We start from the raw sequence: 18,816 nt of genomic DNA, 5'->3' as shown, positions 1-18,816 counted from the left end.
ATCTATTGGTCGCTCAGAGAACACGTCTCACTGCTCTAGAGTCCAGTGGCGGCTGCTTTACTCCACTGCATCCCACGCTTTGCATTGCTCTTGTTGATGTAAGGCTTGGATGAGCTGCTCGGCCATGGAAACCCATTCCATGAAGCTCTCTACGCTGTTCTTGAGCTCATCTGAAGGCCACAGAAGTTTGGAGGTCTGGAGCTGTTGACTCTGCAGAAAGTTGGTGACTTCTGCACACTGTGACCCTCAGCATGCGCTGACCCCGCTCTGTGATTTTACGTGGTCTATCACTTCGTGGCTGAGTTGCTGTTGTTCCCAATCGCTTCCTCTTTGTTATAATCCCACTAACAGTTGAGCGTGGAATATTTAGTAGTGAGGAAATGTCAGGAATGGACTTATTGCACAGGTGTCAGCCTATCACGGCCCCACGCTTGAGTTCACTGAGCTCCTGAGAGCGACCCATTCTTACACTAATGTGTGTAGTAGCGTCTGCAGGCCTAGTGCTGGATTTACACACCTGTGGCCATGAAGAGATTGAACACCTGAACTCAGTGATGAGGAGGGGCGGCCCAATACTTTTGACAATAGACTATATATTTGAAGGTTGTGTTCATGTGTGCAAGTTTTTAATGAATATGATTTTTTTTTTACACAAATAACCAAATAATTTGTAAATAATTGTTTGTTAATTGCATTATTATTTTCATCTCCAGGTTCTCCAGATGTTGACATGTTTGCGAGGAAAGCTCCTGATGATCAGAATAAGCTGGTTCTGACGTGTCTGGCCACTGGTTTCTACCCCAGAGATGTTCAGATGGAGATCAGATCATTATATAGAAGGTGTATAACTAAATGCAAGTGTCAAAGATCTTCTGGAATCAGACCAAACGATGATCAAACCTTCCAGATGAGAACCAGTGTGAAGATCGACAGAAACCATAAAGGATCTTATGACTGTCTGGTCAATCACAGCAGTCTGACAGAACCAGTTTTAGTTAAATGGGGTAAATATCGTCATAAATTCATTCAATATGTGAAGATCTGACTTTATTCAGGAACACTGCTTCAGCATTATTAACATATAAAACCTAATACAAGCCAATCAGTATGTAGAAAGAAAACATGATAATTGGTGTTTTTATTTCATTTATTAATTATTTGCTTTATTTTTTGCAGTTGGAAATTGTGCTGACTTTGAATCAGAATCTGATAATACCTCTTTAATCGCCGTAGCTTTAACCCAAGCTTTAGCTCTAGCTCTAGTTGTGTGTCTTTTGTGGATTCTCCTAATGACATGTTCAGAAGGTGAGTTCTAAATATTGAACACTGTTGCTTTAAATAATTTTAAACATCCTAGTTTTCAAAATGTATGATGTTTTGACAGTGTATATACAGTTTGACAGTATAAATATAAACTAGTAAAGAGTTTGATGATGATGAGATCTATAACAAATAAGAAATGTGACATGATATCTGTTTGTACTCAAACTTGTTAGGTAATGTAATCTACTGTGGAAGAAAGAAGATGAAGAGAACAAAACATCATCCTTCACTCACAGATATCCAATCTAATCACAATTCAGCCCAAGCTGCTGGGACAGACACCGATCTAGAGTTTAGTGGTGTGTTTTGATATGAAATTTGATGTTTTTTACAGCTTAAGCATTATTTCAAGAACATGATATTGGTTTGTAACATTAAGTTTTATATGATCTGCTGTATTTTTTCCTAGGTCAGATGAGCAGCTCTGATGATGAAAATGGAGTGACGCTCAGACTTCACTCTGAGAGAGGAAACATAAGCAGTTATGACTGTGTAAGACTGAGCAGGACGAGAACGAGAGCCGCAAGGAACAGTGCTAGGGATGGGTAAATGCCTCGAGTTTCTCATGGAGGAGCTTTGGGAGAACAAAAGGAGGAGCGGCAGTGGCGCCTCCAGAAATGTTTCATAGGGGGGGCCAGATGGGGCCACTTAAAATCTTGGGGTGGCACACCAAAACTAGAAACCATAATTTCAGAATTGTATTCTACTGGTGTAGTAAACTGGCCTGTAGCACGTCACGACCATAGACTGTAAAAAATATGGACGTAGTATCCGTGACGTCACCCATAGGATTCCGATAAGCCGTTCTGAAGCGTAAAGTATGGGCGAGCTGGGGGTTGCCATCTTGTGAGCGAGTCAACGCGTGTAACTCCCGTATAACAGAAAATGGGCAAAAAGGCGGGATGCGCGCGGAGCTGAGGTGACGCAATGACTACAGACGACAGATAAATGGCTATCCACCTGTAACCACGCCCTTAATTATGCAGAACTTTAAGGCTTTATATAACGTAAACAAATGAGTTATAAAAAATTCACCCCCCTCACAGTCGTCATGAAGATCAAAATTAGCCTTATAAGCCAAAACCACAATTGGTTCCAGACTGTAAACATGTTTTTTTCTGCTGTAAAGTTGGGCATTTTAACATGAGGCTCAATGAGATTCTGCTCCTTCTGGAGCCGCTCTAGTGGCCAGACGAGGAACTGCAGTTTACATTACTTCTGTATCGGCTTCAAGAAAGATCGCGGGAGGTTACCACTTGGTCACGACACATAATTCCCCGTCGTATTTTACTAAAAAATATTTTTTGACTTATTTACTTACCAGTAGTCTTCGTCTTCTAACATTAACTTCTTTTGAAATTGTTGACTGACGGGCATGCGCTGACCTGTTGCTGTCTGAGCGCGCAACAGCGGCATCAGGGGAGGGGTGGGCTACTGTGTGTTATCGAAGGTCTAGAGCGGCTTGCCTGCCTGGCTGTGCATTAGGGATGAAATGCATAACTGATGCTACCAAGGGCGTAGGTTTGGTCTCAGTTTTGGTGGGGACATCCCACCAGGTTTGCCCAGATTATATAGTCTATTATTTATGTTACTGAGTATGGAAATGCACCATAGTTTATTAATAAGTCTATTAATTTATGAGGCTCTTCAGTTCAAATTATCCAGTACCAAAATAATAATACTCTTATTTTTCAAGTTCATAAATGATTTTACAAAATGGATTTGGAAGGGAAAAAAAACATACACACAAAATGACTTATTTTAAATATTAAAGAATATATATTTAAAAGTCTTGGGCATGTCAAAGATTAGTAACAACTTTAGCTTTGATGCATTGTTAGTTTTTGTGCAGCATCAGATTTTCTCTCCCTCATTTACTGTTCGTGGCTGTTTTTGCCCCGTTGACTTCCATTATAATCACATTTTTTGATTGGAAAGCCATGACACCATATAATCACAAATTCTTGATTGTTGGTGGTTTTCCCAGTTGGGAAGAGGTAAAATCTGTATTTTTTTACAGTTGATAACCAGGTGTGCATTAACCCTTTAGATAGGCCTGTGCTGAAAAAAAAAGCTTAGTTTCTGGCATTTGTATAATAACTGCAAATAAATGAGGGATTAAAAAAATGTAAATCTGATGCTGCACACAAACTAACAATGCATCAGAGCCAGTGTTGGTACTAATCTTTGACATGTCCAAGACTGTGATAAAAGGTCAAAAAATATCCAGTCCACAATCACTTTTATAATTAAAATAAGTTATTTTGTGAGTATGTTTTTTTTTTTCCCAAATCAGTTTTGAATCCATTTTTGAAAATAATTTATGAACTTGGCAATTAAAGAGTGATAAGAGTGCCAATGAAACAATGACAGCAGCTCAACAATAAACATGGAATCAAGTATGTAAACTTGCAACAGAACACATTTTAAAGTATTTTACCTTTGATTATTTTATTTATTTCTGAAGATCTCTTTAGTAGCCTGTATTGGTGTACTTTAAAGGGATAGTTCACCCAAAAATTAAATTTCTGTCATCATACTCTGCAGTCTGTTAACAGAATATAAGAGATAAGGTCAGGTGCATGTTCATACAACTTTTTACTCACGTTTAGTTCCATTAGTTTTACTTATTACAAACAGAAGGACTTTTTCTCCAGTTCTTTTCGGGATTGCGTAACGTTATGCCATTTTATTCCAAAACGGTATATCGTCACCATCATCAAGGTCAGGCTGCCGCTGCGATGTGATGTAATTGAACTTGTCTGAAGAATGAGCCATGTAGTCTACTTTCCGTTCTCAGTGTTTTATTAAATAATGTAACGCAACATTGTTCACCAGAAGATTACCGTCAGCAGCTCTGCCTCTGATTGGCTGCACTGCAGCTTAAAGCCGAGTTCACACTGCCCGATTTTTGCCCCGATTTTGAGTCGCCAACAGGTTTTGTGAAATCGCCGACAAATGCCTGAGATCATCGGCAAATCGGTGCTCGTGCACGCGAGTGACAATCACGCAGTGTGAATAATCAAAGACGCGATCAGAGAGAATCGCCGGTGAGATATTTGGCATGCTAAATATCTGGACCTGTCGGCGATTGAAACTCCTGCTGTGTGAACAGCGTTCTGACTGAAAATTACATCGGCGATGACCGACAGCCAATGAGAGAGTGAGATACAGGGCAGCGGGAGGTTCAGGGAGGAGTTATAGAGCAGAATATCAGTATTTTAATAGATATATTTACAATTCTATCAAACAGAAACAAAGGCCAAACATTTGCACATCCAGCCGCAGCAGCTGGGGCCTGTTTTTTGTAACTCGCTTAATACATCTGCACTGTAAACCCGGATAAGTAGAATCTACTTAAAAAAACCAAGGTAACTCGTTGCCTTAAATTTTTTAAGTAATGAAGCATTAGTTGAATAAGTGAAGTGGACTGCCTTCAATGTACTTAAGCCCATAATGGAATGGAATAGAAGATTTAAGTTGAATGTACTTATAACTGAGTTACAGTAACTGAAGATACTTAGTTTAAACAATCATCCATCTCATGGAAATTTGTATTAATATTTCAAAACTATTAATAACTGCTTTGACAACCACAGCATTAGACTCTGCATGAGATCAGGGATTCTGCCAATACATGATGTTATCATCGTCAATGATTAAACATCACTTGATATTTTCTCTTGACTTTGTGTTCCTTCCCAAATGTGTCTCTCAAACACAAAGCAGCCAGAGAAACATTATATTATTATTATACAGTAAAGGGTCAAGAGCCCAACTAAAGCAAACACTGATCTCCATCATGGTGACTTCCAACGAAACTATTATTTTCATTAAAACAGAAATAAAGTCAGTCTGGTTAGTTATAAGTTAGTTCACATATTATTATTATGTTTAGTAACTTACGAATTTTTACTTACCGATTTTAAGATTGCACACAATGAACAAGTCTCCATCTTAATTTAAATCAGCAACAAGAAAAGGACTGCCTTTTGTAAATGTCCTCCAATCAGTGAGTTAGTTCTTGTTGCCAGACAGAACTCCTTGCATGGCCAATCACATCAAAGCAAAACCAGAGCGAGCTATTTTAATTAATTATGATTTTGAGTTCATTCAACTTGAAATCTTAAGTTTATGTATTTTGTAGGATAATAAGTTATACTAACTTATATTTTTTGAGTTTTTGGACTAAACTAGTAATATTTAGTCAAGATTACTTGATTTGTTTAAGTAAAGACAACATTAGGGTTTACAGTGTGAGATGATTTGAGATCCCAGACCTGATAACTGATCTCTGGCTAATTTGGTTCTTCAAATGAATTTGCGGATTGGATTAATATATCTGGATTAATATATCTGGATTAATATATCTGGATTAATATATCTGGATTAATATATCTGGATTCAAGATTTTATAATATTTGTAGTTGTCATTTCATTTTTAATTCAATTTGAAGCAATTAAAGTTTCTTAACAGTCAAGATCAAGTTATCTGCATCTCTTGAGCTGCATCAAACCATCCCATAATATCCGTCATCACTCACATTAATGCACGACGGAGATTAACTGCACATTTGGAATAATAGATGCATTCCATATAAAAATAGATCTCTCTTCTATAATAATTGGTATGAAAACAACATTGTGTTAGTTAAACAACTTTTAAATTCAAACTGTATTTTATTATCTTATAGTGAGTTTTTGGATAAATTTGGGTTTCCAGTTACACCAAAAGAGTTTGCTGCTGTATTTGGTGCCATACCTCAACAAGTTATCCAGTTTGTAAGAGTGTGTGAAGTGATTCCTCTGAGGCAGTGAATGTTGAAGACAGCATGTTTTAGCTGTACTAATAAACATATTAGGGATATTATAACAGGGGAAACAGATACTCATAAAAGCTTATTGTGGTATTAGGAATATAAACTGGAATAAAGCTTGGTGTATTTGTGAAGCATACTGCTTAAATAATAAAGTAAAAGAAGTTACATTTAAAATGTTACATGGTATATATCCAGCTAAAAGTGTATTAGAGAGGTTTAATTATTAAACCTCTCTAATTGATTATATGTTTGATTATTGATTATAGATATTGATTAAATAATCTATTATTCATCTCTTGTTTTTTTGTGTGGATGTGGAAAATGTATTAGAAGGAAAACAAATGTTATATTTAAATTAAATAATTTTGATATATGTATGCATTATTCCAATGAACATGATAATAATAATTTCACCTTTATTGTACAACTTTTTATTATTTTGGGAAAATTTCATATACACAAGAAGAAATGGTCAGGATCCAAACCATATTCATTTTCTTCAGGAGACTAAGGACTATTGTGAATAAAACAGCAAGAAAGACTTGTAATATTCTTGAAGAATATAATTTTTTGATTAATGTTTGTATACTCTGGCATTTTTTTGTTTCATTGTTCTTTTTTTAATTTCTTTTTTATTTTATTTTGTTGTATATGTGTATTCATATATTTTCTTTGTATTTAACATTTTTTTATGGCAATAAAAAAACAAAAAAGCAAGCAAAGATTAACTGCACAATGGCACAACAACTGCACATTTATCAATCTTGCGTAGAAACGGGTGTATATGTTGGCGTAAGATTATGCTTACACTCCTCTCACCGCCTGATTTATGAAGCTGTGCGCACCTCTGCAATCCAGGTGTACGCAATACCTGCCATTGATAAATCCCGCGGCTGAAAACGATCGTCATTAGAATAACACGCCCCTATATATTCAAGTCTCCGCCTCCTCCACGCCCTCATTTTACGCCATGGACAAACAGAAGACGGCAAAGAAGCGAAACTTCTCCGACGTGGAGATCGGGCGCGCTCAATCATCTCACTAGTCCACTAGTCAGGGCACTGATTAGGACACAAGTCAATGGGCTGATCCCTGATCAGTGTCCTGACTAGTGAGATGATTGAGACCATCGCGAGATTCGCGACCATCACCAGGGAAATGGAAAAAAAAACCCGAAATTGTTTTATTTGGGAGTTTAAAGAGTGGGATTAAAGCCACAAAATATGGACCCAAATATCGAGTACTGTTAATAGTGTGGAGGTTGTGAAGCGCACTCCAGCAGTTTAATGATAAATTACCATCACAATGCATTATTTTACAGCACGTTTTGGAACAATTAGCATTTAATTTCGTATCACGGCACATGTATTGGGGTGTAGGCTACAATAGTGATGATGATGTGATGTGGAGTACCATTCATTCACATTAATAATTACATGACAATTTGTAAGATTCTTCTTCTTATGACTTTTATTCTTAATGACGCTTGTTATTTAGAAGAAGAGTGTCGTTTTTATTGATTTTATTATTATTTAAAAGAAGAAGGTCATTTTTATTATTTTGTCAGTCTGAATTATTGTAGTCCCAGTCCGTGCGCAGCTGCCGGGCCTGAACCGTCAGGTAAAGTGTGCATATCTTGTCAGTGCGTTTTGTGGTGTTAAGCTGGGCATACACTGTGCGATTTCTATGCGTTTTCAGCAAGGTTACCTACTCACACTGTACGAGTAGATCGCATGCGATGTAAAGCCAAAGCTCACGATTGATGTGCTCTCAATGGCCCTCATTTATCAATCTTGCGTAGAAACCGGTGTATATGTTGGCGTAAGATTATGCTTCCACTCCTCTCACCGCCTGATTTATGAAACTGTGCGCACCTCTGCAATCCAGGTGTACGCAATACCTGCCCTTGATAAATGCGGCGGCTGAAAACGATCGTCATTAGAATAACACGCCCCTATATATTCAAGTCTCCGCCTCTCCCACGCCCTCATTTTACGTCATGGACAAACAGAAGACGGCAAAGAAGCGAAACTTCTCCGACGTGGAGATCGGGCGCGCTCAATCATCTCACTAGTCCACTAGTCAGGGCACTGATTAGGGCATAAGTTAATGGGCTGACTCCCTGATCAGTGCTCTGACTACTGAACTATTGAGATGATTGAGATGCGCCCATCGAGACCATCACCAGGGAAGTGAAAAAAAAAAAAAAAACGAAATTGTTTTATTTGGGAGTTTAAAGAGTGGGATTAAAGGCACCTACAAAAACAAAATATGGACCCAAATTACGAGTACTCTTAGGAGGTTGTGAAGAGCACTCCAGCAGTTTAAAGCTGTTTGGATGATAAATTACCATCACAATGCATTATTTTACAGCACGTTTTGAAACAATTAGCATTTAATTTCGTATCACGGCACATGTAGGCTATTGGGGTGTACAATAGTGATGATGATGTGATGTGGAGTAAGATTCATTCACATTAATAATTACATGACAATTTGTAAGATTCTTATTCTTATTCTTATTATTATGATTATTATTCTTAATGACGCTTGTTATTTAGAAGAAGAGTGTCGTTTTTATTGATTTTATTACTATTATTATTTAAAAGAAGAATGTCATTTTTATTATTTTGTCAGTCTGAATTATTGTAGTCCCAGTCCGTGCGCAGCTGCCGGGCCTGAAACGTCAGATAAAGCGCACAGGCTCGCGACTGGAGGAATACATATGCCTACAAATCAAACGCTTTGGTAAAGTCACACAAATTAAACATTGACGTTCATGTTGCACAAAAATAAACACTGAATGTTGTTGTTGTGGTTTTTAACAGTGGGTCATAATACAGCATATCTTGTCAGTGCGTTTTGTGGCGTTAGGAATTGCTTTTCTGCGCATTTTCCCACTAACTCAAACATGCGTACACCACCTCCTGAGCTGGCGTAGGATTTGAGCGTGCCGTACGCCAACGTCCATATTGATAAATCTCAAAGTCACCGTGGGTTTGGGTGTACGCAAGGTGTACGCTGGAAATTTGGTGTACGCACTTTTGATAAATGAGGGCCACTGTGCGGTCCGACCGTCGAGCGAGCCTTGACTGCTCACACTGGCCCTCATTTATCAATCTTGCGTAGAAACTGGTGTATATGTTGGCGTAAGATTATGCTTACACTCCTCTCACCGCCTGATTTATGAAACTGTGCGCACCTCTGCAATTCAGGTGTACGCAATACTTGCCCTTGATAAATCCCGCGGCTGAAAACGATCGTCATTAGAATAACACGCCCCTATATATTCAAGTCTCCGCCTCTCCCACGCCCTCATTTTACGCCATGGACACACAGAAGACGGCAAAGAAACGAAACTTCTCCGACGTGGAGATCGGGCGCGCTCAATCATCTCACTAGTCCACTAGTCAGGGCACTGATTAGGACATAAGTCAACGGGCTGACTCCCTGATCAGTGCTCTGACTACTGAACTATTGAGATGATTGAGATGCGCCCATCGAGACCATCACCAGGGAAGTGGAAAAAAAACCCGAAATTGTTTTATTTGGGAGTTTAAAGAGTGGGATTAAAGGCGCTCACAAAAACAAAATATGGACCCAAATTACGAGTAGCTACTGTTAGTGTGGGGGTTGAGAAGCGCACTCCAGCAGTTTAAATAGCTGTTTGGATGATAAATGACCATCCCAATGCATTATTTTACAGCACGTTTTGAAACAATTGACATTTAATTTCGTATCACGGCATGTATTGGGGTGTACAATAGTGATGATGATGTGATGTGGAGTAAGATTCATTCACATTAATAATTACATGACAATTTGTAAGATTCTTATTCTTATTATTATGATTATTATTCTTAATGACGCTTGTTATTTAGAAGAAAATGCCGTTTTTATTGATTTTATTATTATTTAAAAGAAGAAGGCCATTTTTATTATTTTGTCAGTCTGAATTATTTTAGTCCCAGTCCGTGCGCAGCTGCTGAGCCAGGCGGGCCTGAAACGTCAGGTAAAGCGCACAGGCTCGCGACTGGAGGAATACATATGCCTACAGATCAAACATTTTGGTAAAGTCACACAAATTAAACATTGACGTTCATGTTTCACACAAAAATAAACACTAAATGTTGTTGTTGTGGTTTTTAACAGTGTATCATATAGCATATCTTGTCAGTGCGTTTTGTGGTGTTAGGAATTGCTTTTCTGCGCATTTTCCCACTAACTCAAACGTGCGTACACCACCTCCTGAGCTGGCGTAGGATTTGAGCGTGCCGTACGCCAACGTCCATATTGATAAATCTCGAAGTCACCGTGGGTTTGGGTGTACGCAAGGTGTACGCTGGAAATTTGGTGTACGCACTTTTGATAAATGAGGGCCACTGTACGGGTGAAAAATGCGCAATAAGTCAATGGGCTGACTCCCTGATCAGTGCCCTGACAACTGAACTAGGGAGCTGATTGAGACTCACCCAAAGTCACCGTGGGTTTGGGCGTACGCAAGGTGTAGGCTACGCTGGAAATTTGGTGTACGCAATTTTGATAAATGAGGGCCATTAAGCCTGGTTTATATTTGGCCTGGCTCCGCACCGCGAGCTTCCCCTGACTGCGCTCCTCTCCAAACAGATGATCGTTTACACTCGACACACTCGCCGTTAAATTATTCTTTGAAACAACAGAGGGCGATTCTATAAACCATCAGGATACAGCGGTGAGAAGAAGTAAGGTACACACGTGACAATGCTTACTTTAGTAAACTTTACCAAAACCACACTACACAAGAGTTGTGTAAAACCGCAGTAAACCTTGAGATTATTACTGGTGACATTAGAACAGAATATACGGATAGGACATGTAAATTAATTACATTTACTAAATTATCTACACATTTTCATTTAGGTTAATGCATTTTTTTAAACATGGACTTTTATTGTTATTAAAATGGATTATTTCTGTTTTTAGGCTCATTTTTCTAAATATAAACAACTGATTTAGACACGCATACTGAGTGGCAGTTGAACTATCAGGACATTTTCTTTTTAAAGTGAACTGATCCTTTAACCGGGAACATACTCTGAGTTGTCTGAACTTACTCCCGGACGTGTTTCTGGAACCAGCAAACCTCGAATAAGGGTTTGGGTTAATCAAGCGAGAGTTCAGGGTTAATGTGACGGTACGTTAACCTTGCTTTCTGGAATAGCCTGAGCTGAAAGATTTAACTGCACGACCAACACAAGAAGAGTTTCAGTGTCTTTCTGACATAAAGGAGCATTTAGTATCAAAACCAGATCCACATTTTTCTTTTTACTTTGTTAGAGGAAAAATCTTTGTTGCATGCGGACTATATATTTTTTCCTATTTAAAGGATCAAAAAGGTAGTTTTAGGTGCTGTGGGCCTGCAGCTGGACACTATTGGGAAAGGGACGTCCATGGGCATGTGCAGGTCACTTCTAGTGATGGTGACGTGAAGCTTTCTGCACAATTATATCAGAAAAAGGTCCGTTACTCAAAGCTCTTCAGATCAGAGCTCGAGGAGGACCTCTGCTGGCGAAAGTGAGGGAGAATGTGTCGCAAAATGTTTTGCAACCAATGCAAAATCTTAGGAAAGATTAATTAATGGATAGATTAATAAATTAATGAATCGATATATTAAATATATGGCAATAATTTGTTCCACTGCACAAACTGCTAGCACACTGTAAAAAAAAAAGTCACAGTCTGAAATTTGTAAGTACAGTCGACTTGGATGTTTAAGTTATTTCAACTTAATTATGTTCAACTGACTTTAAAAGATGAGTTGCATCTTGTAAAACTTATAAAAAAAGTTTAACATCTCTTAACTTATTTTTAAAACAATGTAAAAACACATGTCATAATTTTTTACAGTACAGTTTGTTACTCAAAAAACAAATAAAACTTATGAATAAAGGAAGAAGACTAAATAAATAAGGTCTATGCACAAAGAAACACACACACACACACACACACACACACACACACACACACACACACACACACACAAACTGGATGGATGCAATTACACTGTAAAAAAATGAGTTGGTTTTTGTTGGTTTAAATTAAAAAAGTAAGTAACCTGGTTGCCTTAAAATTTTGAGTTGATTGAAATTAAAAATTTGAGTTGATACAATGAAGGAAATTTGTTTAATGAATAGAAACTCAAAATATTTTTCTATCTGAACCACATAAAACATGTGATAAATCATGAAAATAGCACAATTTGGCTGCGTCATCAGAAATAAAACACACAATTACCCAATATGCTTACAACATCTTTTAATAATATTTTAATAAAGGTTGTCAAATCTCAAAAAATGTTCATTGTATTAACTCAACATTTTAATTTAAATGAACTCAAACTTTTAAAGCAACCATGGTAACTTTTTTTCTAAATATTTTTTTACAGTGTAGGCTACTAATTAATTTATCAAAGTCTTATAATCTACATGCAAAGGCTATTTCTAAATATTTAAACTATTTCAACAGTAGCTTGTCTCAACAGCTGCAAAGATCTCACCAAAACATGTCCCAATGCAAACAGACTGGGACCAGACATAAGTCTTGAAGGGGAAAAGCCATAATCCAGCATGTGTATCTGATGAGTGTGAAATGGCAAACACCACCCATGCCTCATTGCCTCCAGAACTGATAGAAGGATGTAAGATTCATTGGACCATCATCGTTCTGGAGCAAATGTTCGACCAGCCCCATATTTCTAACCTGCATTAGAAGAGCAGAAGCTGTCTTTATCCATGATACATCTGTGGTACAACAGTGAACTGCTTGTAACCAGAAAGCCATGATTCTGGATCTCTCTTGAACCGGAAGGTATAAAGCAGCAGCACAAATCCAGAGCTGTCCAGACCCAATAACTCTAGCGGGGGGCTGGAACACAATTATTTTATGCCACAGAGTAAGCAACCAAGTTACTAAAATCCCCCTATATGATAACTGAGGTAGCAACTATTTCCATTTAGACAACTAGCTGCACACTTTCTCAACTAACCCTCCCAATTTAACTTTTGTAAATCATTTGACCCCCAAAACACTCTCAAACGGCCCTTTACCGATCCAAAGGCTTCCCTTTCGGCCCAGTTCACCTTAGCTGATGAAGCTCTCTCATAAAGACAGAGCACCTCAGATAAACACTTACCAAAACTGAGACATCATCAGCATAAGCAGAGAGGGAAATCCTTGAGTCTAAAGAAAAACAACAACAGGTACATTAAAACCTGACAATCTTTCCCGAAGTTAATAAAAGCACTGGCTCAATTTCTAGACAATGTAGTTGACCAGACAATGGACAACCTTGCCTATAGAATAGGAATTGACCGACTCAAATTACACTCTAACCATACATGTGCCATTAAATAATAACTATCAAATTTAAAAACGTTTCACCAAAACCAAAAACCTTGAATAGATATGAATAATATATATACATACACTGACACACATATACTAAATCGGGACCACGCGCTTGTCTCAGCATCTGACACCAGCTTTCACACACTTACAAAATAAAAGTGGCATAAAAACAGCGCCTCCTGCTGTCCTGAAGCTCGTATGACACCCTTATCCCAGTAGGATTTCGCGGTGTCGTTTCATTTAAAGGTTTCCAAATAGATTTACATAAAACAACGTTTTTTCAAACATATTTGCATTCCCAAAACATATTATTGTGTTCTCTGACTAACAAATTACCCAGTAGTTTTTTTTTTTGAGTGGTTTATTTAACGGTCTAATAACATATTATACATTGCTAGCATTACAAAAGCAGTTTTTTAATATCTGTAACGCACCAATAATAAACAAGTCTATTTAACTATCACCTAAACATTATCTTTCTGCAACAAAGGACAGGACAAAGCAAAGACAAAAGGAAGAAAGAATTGTGTTAGTGACCAACGTGATCTCATGAAAATACGTGAGTATTTTTACGTAAAGTGTGATTCTACTACACGTACATTTACTAACGTTTTCACACACAATAAAACGTACAATACTGACTTATTAACAGCACTAAAATGTACAATATTGACGTATTGACAGCACTAAAATGTAAATTATCGACGTTAACGTGTAAGCAGCCAGCCACCGGCTCCCATAAATCGTGGCATTAATATTGTTTATTTTATATCCAATAGTCACATCAATACATGTTTTCAGTCACATTTATTAAATGCATTTTACTAAGTTAATCAACCTAATATAAAATAACAGAAATATAAAATAACATTTTGCTCTCGTGACATCACAACAAACTCATTTCGGGCGATGTTAAAATAAGACTGAATTTTAAAACCGTCAGATGAATAACATTCTTGCCAACCATTTTGTAGTATTAAGCTTGTTGTTTGCTGTGAGACATAAAAAGGCATTTTCTCCTATTCAGCAACTGGCGATCACAACACCAAAACACAACATCAATTCACAAAACGCAACACTTTATTCTTTTGCTGTAATCTAAATCGTTAGAATCCATATGTTTGCGAGAAACAAATCTAAAATTGAGCCTGGTGATCTTCGTCTCCATTAGTCTTGATCTCCTCTCAGTAGCGCGACGGCAAACATCAAATCTCGCGCTCGTAAATTCAAATTTAAAAAACGCGCCCTCATGAAGCGTTACGACATGATTTACGGCAGCGGCATCGAACGCTCATTGGCTCTCGCCTGCTTCGTCACAGATTTTGACATGTCGTGTTTCAGTCGATTTGTATTTGAAATGGGAAGCGCGCAACTTCACGGAGAGAAGCCGGATTAATATTTTCATTGATTAATAGCTAAGCTAACATTCTGCTCTGTACCTCATACAAAACTATTAACGTTATATACCACCAGAGAGGACTGCGACTGCAACACATCTTCATTTGAACTACTTTTGGTACTGCTTTTGACATTTTTGCAATAAATAAATGATTGTGATTACACTGGTCTGTCTGTTATGCTTTGATTTATAACAGTACGTTGTTTTAATAAATGCTAATGGGTAGGTTTAGGGGTAAGTGTAGGATTAGCCGTTCAAAATATTTTTTTTAATGCTATATTGTTACCAAAGTCGTCATTTTCCAACGTTTTACCTTTTATTTTCTTTATATTCTGTATTAAATTGGTAGGTTTAGGTTTTGGGTAGTGTTAAGGGATCGTAGATTAATCAATAAAATGGTCAAAGGGAAATTATATAGATATCTTTATGATATAACAAAACAAAAAAATGTTTTTACCAGAATAAAGTTTTGCATTCTCAAAAAAAAGATTTCATGATGGATTCGTAAATATTTTACGTTTTTTAGCTGTAAAAATGTAATAATACTACGTTTAAATGTTGCAAATACGTCTATATTTTACATTTTAGCACTTCTCCAAACGTACTAAGACGTACGTTTAGTCTCTTTGAAAGTAACGTATTAATACCTACGTATTAAGGGTGAGACCAGGCTGTAGTGACTTTACTTTTCATCTTCAGTTTCATACGGTAAAATAATAACTCTTCTTTCTGGTAGGCAACTGTTCCTTCTTTTTTCATTTGTTTGGCAATCACTGTCAAATTCCCTGACTTCACTAGAACAAAAGATAATGCCATGGTCAAAAATAATGTGTAATAATAAATTATATATTTCTGCAAATTACAAACATATAGGGTGATAATAAGTATGCCTACATCTCACAGGCCATGAATGATGGCCTGTCTGTATAAATAAATAAATAAATAAATGAACATATAAATCATTGCATATATGGCTATAACAGAAACAACCCAACTGACAAACATGTTTGGGCCTACCTCAGGAAAAAGAAAACTACAAATGAACTCCAGGCCATCTGTGAAGTTCAGTGGAGTTTTTGACTTATCCAGCAGAGCTTTGAGCTATCACAAATGATATTACTAACTGTAAACTGTATTATTTACAGCACAGTTATTATTTTACTGTATGCAATTGAAGATGAAAAGTAAAGTCACTAACACAATTCTTTCTTCCTTTTGTCTTTGCTTTACCCTGTTTATTGTTTGATGATGTTTAGGTGATAAAGTACAGACTCGTTTATTATTGGTGTTTTGTCTATTCTTGTTTGATTTGAGTTTTGCTTTGCATTCCAGATATCAAAAAACAGGTTTTGTAATGTTAGGTGGTGATAGATACTGCACACTCAGACCATTAGCATAGGAAACATTGGAATTTGAATTTAAAATAAAAACCTTTGCACTACAGTATATCATCATGTAATATTTTTTCAAATGATAGTTCAGTCTGTAATTGCATCTCTTCCATCAGTATTTTTCTTTCAATTATCCACACTCAAAACAAACTAATGAAATGATGCTCTTCTAGTTAACCAGAGATGTTCTGTTTGTATTAGTTAGGTTAGGTTCATCCGTGCAAAAAGATGTTTCAGTGTTTCAAAAGGTGGTGGGGACATGTGGGACAAATTACCCGCAAATTCTGTGTACAGGCTGCAGGGGTGTCTCGAAGCTTTGCGAGCTACGCAGAGGACTTCTACTCGGCAGGCGGCAGTCGTGAAAGACTCAGAGGAAGACCGTGAGGGTTTAGGGTGCTATTTGGGACAGGGCCACTGTCTCCACCCATGTTCGCTGTTGACTTTCATCACAGTTTCAATGCTGATCCAACATACTTTAATCATTGAAATATCAATCTCAACCAAAAGGAGGGTTTGGATCAAAACTCAACACCGTATCAATGTTACCATGCTGTCTGAGTATACATAAACTGGTGTGCATAAATAACAGTTCATGTTACAGAATGTATGTATACAGACAATAGAGACATAATCTGAAAGCCACGCCCACCGGGGGTTAAAACAAACATTTTGTTAAAGATTAGAACATATTTCACACACACACACACAAAAAAAAATCAGTGTAAAAGTGTGTGTCTATGCAGCTCATTTTAGCTGAATACTGTGGGCCATTTTTAGCTTAACCAGCCATTTCTACATAAAAGACAATTTTCACAAAAATCAAAGTGTCTTTTTTAAATTAAACTTTTTTTATTTGAAAGAGCATGTCAAAACATTGTTCATAAACCTTTGCTTTGTTGGTAGGCTTACTTATAATTGCTTTATTACCCTTATTAATGATGGATGAAATGTCAGGCTCACTTACCTTACTATTTCTCTGACAGGCTTCATGAAACTCTTGTATTCATGAAACTAAGACCAATCAAAACTATTGTTACATGTCAACAAGTGTTGAAGCAACAATGCAAGGTCAGTTACTGTGATTGGCTGTAAAAAAGAGATGATGCTACAACCTTATTAGGCCCATTTTACCCGATGGCCCATTTTAGTGGAGCGACAGGAAATATCATAAAACTGACATTTGGATATTTGACAACATTTTACTGAATAATACTGAGACATATAGGGGAAAACCGGGACGAAAGTAACGCGGGAGGAAACGACCTTTGTGATCTGATGATGTGATTTCGTCAAATAGTTTTCGATAGGCTACGGAAAGTAAATTACTGAAGCGGTATTTTTTTTTTTCTAATTGCAAGTTGTGTTTCATGTGTCACAGTAATGATCACTCTACAGATTATTCACTGCTGTTACACATCCTGAAGGTCTCTCTTTTCAGAGTTTTTCAGTATGAAAGTAAATCGTGTTTAAATGGCAGGACTTCCTGAAGTCTTGTGTCTCACTCTTATTTATATATATATATATATATATATATATATATATATATATATATATATATATATATATATATATATATAATGCACATTATGCTAATTTAATTTTCATATTGTTCATATTGTTGAAGAAACAAATTATCAAATAGATTGACCTTGCACAAAAAAATATTCTAAAACTACAAGTTTGTATTGTCAGGTTATATTTGAAACATTTGATTAAACTTAAAATTTAAAATGAATATTTTTTTGCAAAGATAAAGAAGCTACAGAATGTTTGCAGTTACATATTAACAAGGTCATAGTCAGGTATGTTTAATAAAACAATCTAGCTTATATTGATAAACCGCACTTGTGAGTTATTGACCAGAGCAAATATATATCTCTGTCTAAAACATTTTCTTTAAAAATTAGGTTTTTCTGAAAAACGGTACTTTCGCCCCTGCTCTCCCCTGAGTGTCAGGATTACACAATGTTCCCAATCTTCCTGCTGAAGATTCACGTCTTATATGTCCACTTTTGTCTCCTTAAACGCTCGTTTTGGGGGGTCGACAGCTTATAAAAACTTATTTATGTGTTTTTTAGTTTGTTTGCTGCACACATTGTCACAATTTAGATTTTAGACATTGTTCTTTTTTTTGTTATAAGTAAGAAAAGACGACGCGACCGCTTCACACAATACAAGTCAATGGAGAGCGTTGGATTGTCCCCCCCCCTCCACCCCCGGCGTGGGGCGTGGTCTAAATACGCTCTGTCAATATGTCCCAATTCGCATAGTCTACTAAATAATACTCGAAAATAGAATAATATCTTCAGTTTAACACAAAACCGGAACCTCCTACACACAGAGCGGAGCTCATGAATATTTAGGCTACAATCTAAAAAATTCTGGGTTGTTTTAACCCAAATTTGGGTCAAATATGGACAAACTCAACTGCTGGGTTACATTTTTTATTACATTTTAACCCAACGGAACTGGGCTTGTCCATATTTGACACAGACCG

General features: G+C 37.0%; 1 protein-coding gene across 1 annotated transcript in view; it reads left to right on the top strand.

Moving 5' to 3' along the window:
- Positions 1 to 16,703, top strand: part of LOC137047425 (E3 SUMO-protein ligase ZBED1-like) — a 38,597-nt gene extending 21,894 nt beyond the window's left edge. Inside the window, exons 7-11 of the mRNA XM_067425055.1 lie at positions 714 to 1,004; positions 1,177 to 1,305; positions 1,497 to 1,622; positions 1,733 to 1,815; positions 16,614 to 16,703. Coding sequence (XP_067281156.1) covers positions 714 to 1,004; positions 1,177 to 1,305; positions 1,497 to 1,622; positions 1,733 to 1,815; positions 16,614 to 16,703 — 719 coding nt within the window. The remainder of the gene's footprint in view (positions 1 to 713; positions 1,005 to 1,176; positions 1,306 to 1,496; positions 1,623 to 1,732; positions 1,816 to 16,613) is intronic.
- The last annotated feature ends 2,113 nt before the right edge of the window (positions 16,704 to 18,816 follow it).

Source organism: Pseudorasbora parva, chromosome 19 (assembly GCF_024679245.1).
Source record: "Pseudorasbora parva isolate DD20220531a chromosome 19, ASM2467924v1, whole genome shotgun sequence".
Lineage (NCBI taxonomy): Eukaryota > Metazoa > Chordata > Actinopteri > Cypriniformes > Gobionidae > Pseudorasbora > Pseudorasbora parva.
The sequence above is the reverse complement of the archived record's forward strand: the minus strand, read 5'-3'. Positions and strand labels throughout refer to the sequence as shown.